Source organism: Stegodyphus dumicola, chromosome 3, assembly GCF_044657685.1.
Source record: "Stegodyphus dumicola isolate Sdum_Otavi_A_Nest chromosome 3, ASM4465768v1".
NCBI classification, from domain to species: Eukaryota; Metazoa; Arthropoda; class Arachnida; order Araneae; family Eresidae; genus Stegodyphus; species Stegodyphus dumicola.
The window spans coordinates 267,892,006-267,905,564 of NC_140770.1; the positions used below are offsets into that span (position 1 = coordinate 267,892,006).

Below are 13,559 nucleotides of genomic sequence, written 5' to 3' on the forward strand. Positions count from 1 at the left end.
CACGAAGGCATCCCTTCCCGTAGGCAGATAGCCCTAGTGTGCTTTGCCATAATTAAATACACTCAAACATGAGTAGCCTCAGAGCGTTGAAATTTTATATTTTGGTCTGTTATGACATGTAGTTGTGCACCTCCCTTTTTGGCTGCAATCGACCGCAACAAAAGTGTATATAAATATATATGTATGTATATCCACTCTGTTACCCAGCTGGGTAAGCTCATTTTTTTTTATTCTTATATGTTGGTATATTGCGCATTTTTCGCTCTAGAAGTGATTGGAGTATATTGTTCTTAAGTTTCGGTTAAGGTTTTGCGCCTTTAGTTATTCTACATGCAATTGTTGTGAATTAACAACAATTTAAAAGTTGTTTAAGTGCTACTAAGCGTAACGAAGCAGCCATTTGCTTACATATGAAACTTTTAGTAGAGTAGTGAATTACGTCAGTTTTTGCACCAACTTTAGCGTCTTCTGGCCGAGTAGTAGACCAAAAGTAAACTTTCAGTTTTGTGCACCGAAAAATGTCTTCTTGCCAGCTGGCCCAAGTGCTTGTTTTTCGCATAAAAACTCTTAATTTTAATGTAGAAATATTTTTTTAAATTGTGTTTAACTGTATTTGGTGTTTTATGCTTTTCTGTATTTTTGCCTTGCCGCGAAGGGAGAATTGAATTAATCGTATGAGAAATATATCTCTAATGAAACTCCGGAAATAAGTTTGAAGGAAATGCAGCAAAAAAAGTGTATAATTTAAGTCCGAACAAGGCCGTAATTATAGGCCGTACAAGGAAGTCATGTAGTATCGACATCAGATTTCTTACAAAGCTATCAAAACGAGAAGCTTAATTTCAGTTTTCAATTTGGTTCCTTGCCTGCCATGCATATTGCAAGTAGTTTTATTAAGAGAAAAATTTTCCGCTAGAAACGAAATTTAGAATTTCTTTTTCCCCCTACCCTCACGAGCTATCTCAGCGAAAGTCAATTAAACAAAGTAATTAAATGAACTGACAGGATCTTGGCCAATTCACTGGCCTCCGCTGATAATTGAATTTCCTGGCAAGCATTTAACTTGCCGGTGGTTCGCCATTCTTTGAGTTCAAGGAGAAATTCTTCGGAGATTTAATCTGTGCTTCGTTTATTTTGTAACGAAAGTTAAAAATGTCGTATGGAGACAAGAAAAATTCACCTTTTCCTCAATGTAACCATGATGATTTATTTCTTAATATTTTAAATTAGATCACGGCTGGAATTCTGATTATCGAATTTCTGTCCGGGCTTTTCTGAAGAAAAACTGAATTATGAGTAACAATAAAATATTTCTAAAGCCTAGATCTTTATGGGCCTGAATGATAATCAGAGTCTAACTTACATAATTAGTGGCTTCGAAGCTAAGGTCAACATCAGCCGATGGGAACAACCACGAAATAAATAAGTAAAATATTTCAATGACCCCGTAAAAATTCAGTTAAAGGCTACCCAGACGGTATAGTGGTAAGTGGAGCCTACCACGGCACCGAAGGGCCGGGATTCGAATCCAGGACTTAGAAGAGAGATAAGTTCTATTTAGCCCTGTTCGAATCCCGGAGAAAGAATCGTTGTAGCTATCCGTTTTAGGAGGCAACAGTGGCCGCCTATTAGATGCTTCACAACAATTGGCCACCACCTTTGACCTTAGGAGTGGCCAATCAGAATAGACAGGTGTCCGCCATTGAATAAAAGTAATTAAGCTATAGGCCTTCTATGGCCCTCGTGGGAAGTCAGCGTGTATTGCTCTAGATAGTTGCGAGTCCGGGCATTTCCCGAGTAGCCAAAAAGGCCGTCCGGGTGTCCGGCCCGCTTTCACCTGTCACCTGTAAAGACTGAAGTACCTCTAAGGGTAGGCAAACCCATGCAGTTAGTCCAGACTTTAGCACTGAATTTTTTACAGCCTTCATACATTCTTTGATCGGAAAAAGAACATATCTTTTTTGCAATATTGATGTAAATTACGCACAATATTTAGTTGTAACTAGCAGGCAAGCCCTCCAGATGAGCGGTCTACGTCGAAAGCAATATTTATATGGTCAGTGTGTAGAGATATTAGAATTTTTGGGGGGGAGAAGCAGACAAGATGAAAAATTAGCAACGCCTTCGCCGGGAATCGCACCGCGGACCTCTGGATACGCGCCCAGCGTGCAGACCACCACACCACGATGTCATGCCAAGAAGGCGGGAGAAATACCTTATAAGTGTACTGGAAAAGGGAAAATAAAATGAAATATCAAATTACTGTGCTGTATATAAAGTTGCTAGCTGCGACCAAAGCAAAATTTATGAGTTCTATGTACACCTGAAAAAAAAAATATGTTTAAAAACATTTCAGTATCAATGAAGTCAGTTCATTCTTTAAAAAGCGACAACCAATTCGAAAAAAGTTTTTTTGTTTCCAAACCGGAATACACAAACTTTGGACACTTCCGGTTTATGCGTATACGTATGACGTCGTGACTTAAATTTAATGTAATGTAACAACTTTTTCTCTCTATCAGTACAAGAATTAACGTGATAAAACAATAACATACCCTGTCAGTTATCCTAACCTGAAGCACAAACGTTGCCTTTCTTACTTTCTTTATGAATGTAAATATCATCTTAATGAATGTACGTTTATGAAAATACAGACTAAAATAAGTAATTATACGAGCTCAATTAATAACTGTTTAAATACCGGTCTTCATGACGAATCTAAAATCCTGTGCCGCTCAGAGGGTTAACATTATGTCTCTATAAATACTCGTTTCGACTTCCATCATCGATCTAGAAAATAATTACTACATAACTTCTGGTCATTACTGGTGTGCTATGTTAATTTAACTGTAATGAAAATGTATTGAGGGCGAATCTTCTATTGCTTGATATTTCATTGTTAAATTCACCTTATTTATTTTCGCTTTATTTTTCAGTTACTTTTCGCCTGTATGATACAGATGGAAATGGTTACCTAGACAACAACGTAAGTAGAATCTTTATCTTGCTAAAAATTAAAAAATTATGAAAACTTTCCAAAAGAAACAGAATTTGAGAATAAATAATGATAACCTATTCTTATTCTTTTAATTGTTAATTTTTCTTTTATGCACGCAGAAAAAAGTATATACCTGTATGCAAATAATTATAAACTGCTTTACTTCTTTATTTGTATATACTAGAAATTTATTATACTAGAAATTTCAGCTATAGCACATCATGGCTTTTCGATTTCAATAAAGTTTGTATTCTTGGAGAAAATGGTTGGGAACTGTGTTTATCACAAATGGCAGATGCCCTGTACCTGTAGATGGTCTTTTTTAAACTTTAAATTTTTTGTGGCGTCTGTACATATGTATGTATATATGTATCTCGCATAATTCAAAAAACGAGTAGCTTCAGAACGTTGAAATTTTGTATGTCAGACTGATTTAATGTGTAGCTGTGCATCATATTTCGCATTTGTGCATCATACCCTTTTGGTTACAATCGGCCGCACCAAAAGTATATAAATACTATATACATATGTTACCATGAAAGACCGAAATCGGAGAATATCGACTGGAGAATGTCAACATTCACCAAATACGTCGGTGAAAGATCGAATATGGCATTACATTCTTGTACATCCGGACCCTCACCGGTGTATGTCGACAATCACATATATGCTCTGCTGTAGGTCGAAAAGAGAGGTCATAAAGTGTCATAATAGTTTAGGTTGTTGCACTAAATAAGATTTGAATCACAGAATTTAGTAAGTTTTTTTATCACTATTATTTTATTTTCTCATTTAGAACGTACTGTATAATTAAGTAACTTCTTAACTTCTATTATTTTCCTTTCTCATTTTGAATATACTGTGTGTATTAAGTTCTTATTTTAAATCTCAAGTGCGTTTTTTCGCGACTGAATTACGGAGAAGAAAATATAATATTCTTATATGTTCAACATTCACCATTGGTACATGGTGAATGTCGACATTGACCGGTGTAAGTCAGAAATAAGAGTATTTGGAAAACATCTCGGACATACACCAAGCGACGATGTGAAAGTTGACATTCACCTGTGAAAGTCGACATTCTCCAGATTTCGATGTTTAACCGTAATATATGTTTATATATATATAATATATATATATACACACTCACTCTGTAACTCGGGTCGGTGATTTCAGTTTTTCATTCTTCTATGTCGGTAAATTCTGCATTTTTTGCTTATTGCTAAACATTATTGAATTATGTTGTTCTTATATTCCGGTTAAGGTTTTTATGCACTTAGTTAATCTGCATGCAGTAGTTGTAGAATTACCAACAGTTTAAAAGTTGATTAATGGGGGAGTAAGCCTGGCGGAGCAGCCATTTGTTTACATTTGAAACTTGGTATAATAGTGATTTAAGTCAGTTTCTGTCAGTTTTATTTTTAACTGCGGAAAAACTGTTGTTTAAACAAAGTGATTTTCTTATTCAAAAATTCTAATTTAAAATTTTCCTGACGAAAGAAAAGTAATCTGATGTGGGCACCATAGGACTTCCTTGTCCGGCCTACTAAATTATACATATTTTTGCTGAATTTCAATTAAATTTATTTCCTCAAAATTTCATCAGAAATATATTTTTCATTCAATTAATTAAATTTTCACTTCGCAGCAAGGCAAAAATACATAAAACTCAAAACATAGTTAAAAATTCAAAAATATAAAAACACAGAAAACGCCAGATAACAATTAAAACAGTTAAAAAAGCTCTTTTTGCGATAAAACTTACAGTTTCTATCCAAAACCCCGCAATTTGGCCAGCGCGCGAGAAGGCAGATTTTTTGGTGCACAAAACTGGACGCTTACTTTTGGTCCCACTCGGCAAAAAAAAATACTGAAGGTACAGAAATTGACTTAATGTACTATTCTACTAAGTTTCAAATGTAAACAAATGGCTGTTCTGTCAGGCTTTATCCGAATTAAACAACTTTTAAATTGGTAATAATGTAACAACTATTTCGTGCAGGTTAACTAAAGGCATAAAACCCTTAATTAAATTAACCGCTACATAAGAACAACATAATTCAATTACTTTTAAAGCAAAAATTCACAATTTACCAACATAGAAGAATAAAAAACTGACCTCACCGAGCCGAGTTACAAAGTGGGTGTATATATTTGAATATATGAATATATATGAATACGAAAGTAGCAAAACAACATGAATTAGAGAAACCTTAGTAGTCAAGAATTTTGCTCATTGAGCAGCAAAATTTTTATAATTTTATAAGTAAGAGGAATGTTAAAGAGCTAATGCTAAAAAATACATTTGACACCATAGTTTATTAGCAAAAATGTAAAATCATGTAACAACTAGAAACAATATTAAAGTAGTAAAAGCTATCTCGTAAAAACTAAATGCAAAAATTCCAAATCGAGATGACTTCAAAATCAAAAAGGTTGAGAAAAAATTAAGAGATTTTAACGCACAAACAATTTTGAAAAGACTTCTTGTAAAAATTAAATTAATTTCAAATACACAATAAATACGCACAGAAAATTGCAATATATGGTAAAAAGCTCAACTCGAGGTTTGAGCCGGATTTATCAAGGGAAAAGCAGCTCAAAACTCGAACTAAATTAATACCTATAGCGCATTTCGTCAAACGATAATAATTGAGACTATAAACGTAATTTCCACTAATAGAATAATCCAACTTAATAATCTAAAAAATTTTAGTAAGTCTCATTCATATCGCTTCTTTTCCCGACGCGCAGTAATTTAAATTGTAAATGTAAAGATTATTAATTAACAAGAAAAATCTTTACAAGAAAGCTTAGTTAGGCAAATGTGCAATTAAAATAAATAACTAAAAAAGCTATTAATCCAAAATTTACAAAATTTTAAGGCATATATATATATATATGAATTTAATACATATGAATATTTATATATGAATTTTATATATATATGAATATATATATGAATAGTATTTATATACTTTTGGTGCGCCCGATTGCAACCAAAAGGGTACGATGTACAAATGAGAAATATAATGCACTGCTAACTGCCTATTAAAACAGTCCCACATACAAAATTTCAACTTTCTGAGGCGATTAGTTTTTGATTTATGCGAGATACATACATAGATACGTACGCAGAGACGTCACGAATAAATTTCAATTTTATATGAATCCATTTTAAATGCATTTTACAGTCTGTGTTGGGAAAGAGAGTCCTTTACATACAGATTTTATTAAACGTCATTAAAATACGTCGTTAAATTGCATTCGATAGTGGTCAAAATGGATATTTTCGTTGCAATCTGATGCTTAAAATTTTTCGCGATTATAATACATCCTTTGCTTCGTACAAGGAAGTAAAAAGGTTAATCAAATTTGTATCTTCTGATCTTTGAGTAAGATTTATATCACAGGTCTAAATTAATTAATTCTCCATTCGCAGAATTCTTTGCGTGTTTTAATAGCAATGAAAATAGTGGAAAATTGGACTTTCTTCGAATTATTCCCAACGTAATTAATGTCATAATAATTCTAATAAACATAAGAGAAATGTATTAGAGAATGTATCAGCGAACCACTTAAAATTGCTTATGTTGCCACCAGTTTGAGACCATAGCGCTACATAACGTTGATGGCGCAGATAGTTTTCAACCCCAAACAATAAATATCGAAACTTCAGCTCAATGAGAAAATTGCAAATCCTAACTTAATAATTAATTTTATAATCTTTAATGAAAAAATAAAATTGTAAGGAGTTTGACTTTCGTAAGATGAAAATTGGCCGCGATATTTAATTTCAAAATCTGCAGTTTTTTATGTCATTTTCAATTTTCCTTGGAGAATCGGTAAGCTAAGAACAATTCTAGGAAGTACGTTTAAATGAAGTGCAGCAAAAAAGTGTATAATTTAATAGGCCGTACAAGGAAATCATGTGGCTTTCATAGCAGAATTTTTATTATAATAACTTTTGCTGGCTGCATAAATTTTTTAAAAAGTTTTTTTTTTTTTTTTTTTTTTTTTTTTTTTTTTTTTTTTACTATTGGTTTGAAAGTTTCTACTGAGCTTCAGGTAATTATTTTTTCGTAAAATAATCTTTATTACGGTGTTCCAATTAATCAAAATATAATACAAAGGACCGTTTATGATCATAGGTTTTACTAGAAAGATAGAAGCAAATATGCTTCTATTTATAAAATAAATTCTCATTGTTCAGGTATAAATCAAATTCCAGAAGCATGAAATCAATTAGAATCAATGTAGAAATAATTTATTTATTTTTGCTGCAGTCGGATATATTGGGGATGACTTTTGTATAGAAAAGTTTATGTAATCTGATGTTACCACTGCAGAAAATCGGCGATAAATTACATTTATCTTTCTGTTACTCCAAACATTGGTAACAAAGGGAAGACATCGATCGTATTGAAAAGAATGATGCAAAATGGGTGTTATGTTCACAATCGCGTGTAACTTCTTAAAACGAAAACGAAAACAATCCTTGATGTAATATTTCTCTTTAAGCTCTTTTTTCTAAAATTATTAAACCAGAAATGCAATTAGTCTCGAAACACTTTTATTGTCCTCTTCGCTTCTGCAATAACTAACCACCCTAAAATCATGAAACGTAGGCACTTAGCTATTTTACGAACTTAAAATAAATTTCGTGTTTCAATAAATCGATTAAATACGAATTTATTTAACAAAGTGAGCTTAACACCTTTTCAACGGGATTTTTTCTAAAAAGGTTTATGTTTAAAAATGTAAAGTTTACTGTTCTTTGATTTCTGGACACGTTAAACTTTCATCCTTGCGACTGCAGGGTGCTAATATTTATTAGCAACAATTTGAAAAGTGAAACCCCGTTTATAGTGAAACGCCACGAAATGCCAAAACAAAATTAATAGCCCTTCTGGGCTAGTGCCTTTTGGTCTAAAAACTGTAAAATGTGCGAATTTTGATTTAAATAAACAAAACTGAAAATTTTGAACGAAATATTAATTTGATTCAGGTAACACAGCTGTCAATGTTTTAGTCTTATATGATACATAAAACTGAAAATTGTTTTCTAGAATATCGTTTTCTTTTAGACATTTTCATGGAACATATATTTAATATATTTTCCTTCAGGCTGATGATATTTTGATAGTATTATTATTATTACTATGTCATTTTCTTGCTTAACTTTATTTATCTTACTTTTTAAAAGTCCAAAGGGGTTTCATATTGGTTTGCCTGAAGAATTCGTCATTTTTATCCGAAAAAATTGTTGGAATGACTTATCATTACTTCAGAAGGAGAAAAATTCTTTATAAATTTGTTTTTCGGTATTCCTTCTTCAAAGTTTTATACTCCTATAAACCGCCTTTGCAAGGAAAGACTCAAAAACCAATAAGTTGGGTAGATTAGTTTCAGGAATTAGCTCACGAAGTTGATAACTACTACCATTGGTACTGCTAACTTTTCGGGATCCTTTTGATGCTTATTCTTGGTCATTCACTTCGAAACTGGCGCCATGAATAACGAGTTTTCTGTTCCGATGGAAATTTCAGACTTCCTCTTTTTTTTTCCAGTGGCCTATAACGGCATTAGCCACTCCTAAGGCCAGAAGTAGTGGCCGTTTTATTGCGCAGGCGCCTAATAGGCGGCCACTGTTATCTCCCGTTAAAGGACAGACAATTTTACCTTCATACCTTCTCCGGTATTCGAGCCCGTGACCTTCAGTGCTGCGGGTCAGGCTTCCCTAACCACTATACCGTCTGGGCGGCCAGACTGTATTGAAAAGTTTTTCACTGACAAGGGCCAACCAGCGGTCGAGAGGTAAAAGCCACTGAACACTGGTAGTTCCGCCCTAGGTTCGAGTCCCGGCGCGGGTGTTTTCGTGGTTTTCCCCATGTTTAACGTGGATACGAGCCAGTTTTCCCTAAAAACATTTCCACTGGGCATCCCTCCCTTTCCGTGTAGTGCCTAAGGGCGGAGAGCACATAATAAGCAAAAAGGAAAAAAAAATTATAAACGTGTTTTTTCGATACTAGCGCTGATGATGTTGGAAGGAAAAAATTTATGTTCATCTGTAGAGACATCTGTTCGAAGCAAGAGTCGTGAAAAATGAGCTATGCCCTCCCCGGGACTAGAACCACATACCTTTCGAATACGCATCGAGCGTGCTGACCACCACACTACGAAGGCATGCTAAGAAGGCGGGAGAAATACCTTATACATCTGCTAACAACCTGTAAATTTAATTGTGAAGTACGGAATACGGAGTAAATTTATCTCCTTCTGAACAGTTTCGGAATACTTTATTGTTTATAATTAAAACCGCTTTGAGAGCGTTGACCCATAAATGGTCACTTTTTTTATAAATGGCAATTATAGGAATTTTTTCTTGAGCAGAAACATTTTTTTTTCAAAATGAAATACAATGGCGATTCTTAAAATGTGGGATTTAAACCATGTTTGATCAAAAGAGACCAAGTGTGAAGATATGGGTTCCCCCCCCTCGAAACCATTTAAAATCGATTGCGTATTAAAAAATCCATGTAAAAAGAAATTGAGTGCTTTTTAAGATTGATAATCTTTTGAGACATCAGCACGTGTAGGAAGAATAACATTATTAAAATTAGAGGTGTTATCATTATTGATGAATTTGAGAGGGAAAAAAGAATTCTTTCAATTCATAATTGCTCAAAGCATCCCATCTAAGAGTTGAATTAAAACCTGTTACTAGCTGTAACTTTTTGTTGTTGCTATAGTTTATTAAAAACTTTCTTGAACCTTTTCTTAAGATAAATGTTGAAACTTAAAGTTTTCTTTTTTTTCTTGATCTATAAAATTTGCTTCACATATAATACTGATAATAGCAATCAAGATTTTCATCTTTTTGTTTTAATTTCTTCAGGAATGACCGACCGTTTTCCAAAGTGAAAGACTTTCTGTACGTTTTGTATTTTTTAAAATGGGTTCTTCTAATTTATATTCTCATCATAGATTTCAGTATCCCAGAGCTGATATAACGATAAAAGGAATGTTTGCAAATAATGATGAGTTGATTTTGCGTTTTGAAAAAATGAAATCTGAAGCTAAAAGAACTCTTTAAATCGGCTATCAAACATAACAGACATGTAATGATTTCTTTGTAGTGAATAGTTATCCTTAAAATTCTTCTTTATTAGATTATCAGATTGTATTTCATATTTTTTTCTTTTAGTTCCGACAGTGGCCGAGTGTTCAAGATTGCTGAACATTAGAATTTTAATTTGTTTTCAATCCCAGGTGAACGGGCTGGTTGCATAATTGAATTCCGTAATTTCCCTTATAAAGTTACTACTCACCAGTGGGCTGGGCGAGTGATAAAGTAACTGAACACCGTTGATTCGGTCCGAGTTCAAATACCTGCGGAACTGGCTGCATGGGCCTTCTCGTGGTTATCTTTATCTGAAAGGGTGCCTACAGTAGCCGAGTGGTTAAGATCTCTGAATACTGGTAATTTGTGTTCCATCCCAAATGGGACAATGGACTAACTGCGCGATTGGTTTCGTAGGTTTCCCCATGTGTAACGCGAATACGTGAGCCAGTTTCTCTCAGGAAATCATCTTCTACGAACGTGTCCCATCTCTTAGGCAGACAGCCCTCGTGGCTTTGCCGTATTCAAATAGCTTACCTAACCTAACCCCATGTGTAGCTTGTATACGAGCCAGTTTTCCTTAGAAAGTCTCCTCGAAGGCATCCCTTCCCATAGGAAGATGGCTTCTCATATGCTTTGCCATATTTAAATGATCAAATCAATCCAAATTTTTTCGTAAGCGAGCCTTTGTTTATATGAAAAAAATCATGGTTTAATTGATAAGAAATCTAATCGTCTCTCTTTCCGCCATTTTTGTTGAAGCCGTTTCCTCGAAACTGCGTTAGTTATGAATAATGTACTGCAAAAAATAAATTCAAATAAAAATCTGTTAGTGTCTTTTTGCTCCGAAATGCAAACAGTCACAAAAAAAGGTCTTGCTTATGTTATTCATTGATTTGATGCTATTCGATTCATTGTGTATCTTAAGCCCACAAGCTGCGAAGCGGTAAAGTCGCTGAATACTGGTAGTTCGATCCGAGATTCGAATCCCTCGAACGGATTGGACTGCATGGACGTTTTCGTGTTTTACTTTTGCGTAGCATGTATACGAATTTCCTTTAGAAAGTCCTCCACAATGGCATCCCTCACCTTCGGCAGGTAGCCCCCTTGAGGCTTTATCGTAATTGTATAAGCAAAACCAAACCATTGTACATCTTGTGACATTTGTGATTTAAATTTTAATAGAATTTAGTTTTATGTTAATTTTTCCCATGTGCTTTGTCTCGTCACGATACTCGCTAAAGGTGTATATAAATTTTATGGCAAGTGGCGCACTTTAAAACTACGATGTGTTTCAAACTTAAATACGACCTCAGTGAGAATGTAGAACTATTTAAAGTACGATGGAATTCGGTAACTGTTAGCTGGTTCCCATTCGACCCGACATGTGTTATCCATCTGCGAAGGTTTCGTTTTAGTAATCGCGCTCTGACTGGTACCAGCAGGCTGTTCTGGCGGTCTGCTGACAGAAGGAATTTCTAACAGTGGATTTAATATTAATGACCTTGTCGTGCTTCCATTTTATCCTTCTGTTAGCTATAAAATTGCACGGATTCTCCAGAAATTCAATTTTCAAGTCGGTTTCTCCCTATTAATAAAATTCACCCTTCGATTCTAAAAGATTGCGTTTCTGTCTTGAATTCTTGGGGAATTTATAGTATATCGTGTCAGTGTGGTTTAAGATATATTGGCCAAACAAAAAGAGCGTTGAAGTTTCGTATCAAGGAACATGAATCTTATGTCAGAAAAGGCGAAATTAACAAGTCTTCAATAGCGTATCATAGTTGGACATTTAGCCATAATTTTGACTTTGGGTCTGCAAAAATTATCCAAAAGGCTTCTTCCATAGGTGAATTGGATTTTCTTGAGGCTTTTCATATTCACAAAGATTTAGCAGGTATAGTTAATGATTTGAAGTCCAATCCAGTCCTTCCTAATGCCTTTAAAATTCTACTCTCTTAATTCAGTTATTTTTGCCGATAGATGGCGTTACCTCCTCGCGTTTTGTACTACCAGAGGGTATAAAAATCCGTTCAGTGGTTGCTTTCCATTATTCGAAGTTCAGATTTTGAGCGTGAAGGTACATTTGCCCCTCGCTCCCTATTTTTAACTTCGCTAATTTTTCTTGTCCTTTGTGTTACATGTTTGATCAGATAGCCTGGCTCAGTAAAAGTAGGCGGCCAGTGTAACTCTGATTAAAATCCGGTTATAACCACGTGCAGTGCTGATAAAGACCGCGTGTTTCTGAGACTCCTTCCCCCTTTATTTTTCTTCTTTCTAGATATTTCTTTCTCCTGATGAGGAGGGACCTTTAGCTGCCCTCAAAATCGATTGTTTCAATATACTTACGCTAAATACAAGGTTGTTTTTACGATTTTGATTACCTTATATACTCCCCCTTTTAAAGGGCGACTGGGGTTTTTAGGGGACCGAATCGCCAAATCCTGGGTGTGGAGAATCATCATCCACAACCCTTTTAGTTCCGACGCCACTGTAGAGACATTAGGATTTTTTGGAAGTAAGAGAGATGAAAAATAGCGAACGCCTTTTCCCAGAATCGAACCACCGACTTCTGGAATACTGGCCCAGGGTGCAGAACCACAACACCAAGAAGGCATGCTAAGAAGACGGAAGAAATACCTTATAATACTTCTTAGCTTAACCTCATCAATTAAATATTCTTCGTTACTGACCTGCATATTGTTGCGTGCGTACGGGTTAGTAATAGTTTGAATGCACACAGGTCTGATTATAGGTCAATAAAAATTTATTTTTATCAAAAGAAATACTTCAGAACTCTAAAATTTTCCATAGAATTATTCGCACAAGTGCTCACAGTATCGTACAGTGCAATCAGTACTTACACTTCAAACTACTAACAACGTTAAACACAACGCAATGCAAAGCGCATCTAAAGAGAAAGCTAATCGGATATATCTCAGTTCATGCGAAACTATAGCAACTCGCAGCAACAATATCTAGGCAACTGACACAGATGCTCTCTCTTCGACCTTAAATAGTTTTCAACCGGCCGCGGGATATTTCTAGTACTTTCTGCTTCTCGAAGTTACTGGAAAGCAATACGAGGGTGGAATTACGGTTCCGGCTAACATACTGGTCAATTACATTTATTCAATTTCAATACATGTTGCGGTAAACCGAGATACCCATTAACTCAATGTTAAATGCACTTGCCCCGTGTTCTTACTTTTCCCCCTTAGCTTTCTCTTAAAATTTGTCTCGCGCTTACATACACAGAAAAATACACCAATTTTACTTATAATTGTATTAAAATTATCTAAGTACAAAATTCGTAGCAATATCAAAGGAAGTATAAGCGTGCATTTTTTAAGATTCTGTTTCACATCTCTTCAGTCAATTTTAGGTACAATAGACAGCAGTATATAGTAATAATGAAACTGTTTTGATCATTTCATT

General features: G+C 34.6%; 1 protein-coding gene across 3 annotated transcripts in view; it reads left to right on the forward strand.

Moving 5' to 3' along the window:
- The window catches only part of Dgk (diacyl glycerol kinase 1), a 911,622-nt gene that overhangs the window by 758,702 nt on the left and 139,361 nt on the right, over positions 1–13,559 (forward strand). For all 3 annotated transcript variants that reach the window (XM_085814117.1, XM_085814118.1, XM_085814119.1), the window contains one exon: positions 2,937–2,986. In XM_085814117.1, the coding sequence (XP_085670243.1) occupies positions 2,937–2,986 (50 nt within the window). The remainder of the gene's footprint in view (positions 1–2,936; positions 2,987–13,559) is intronic.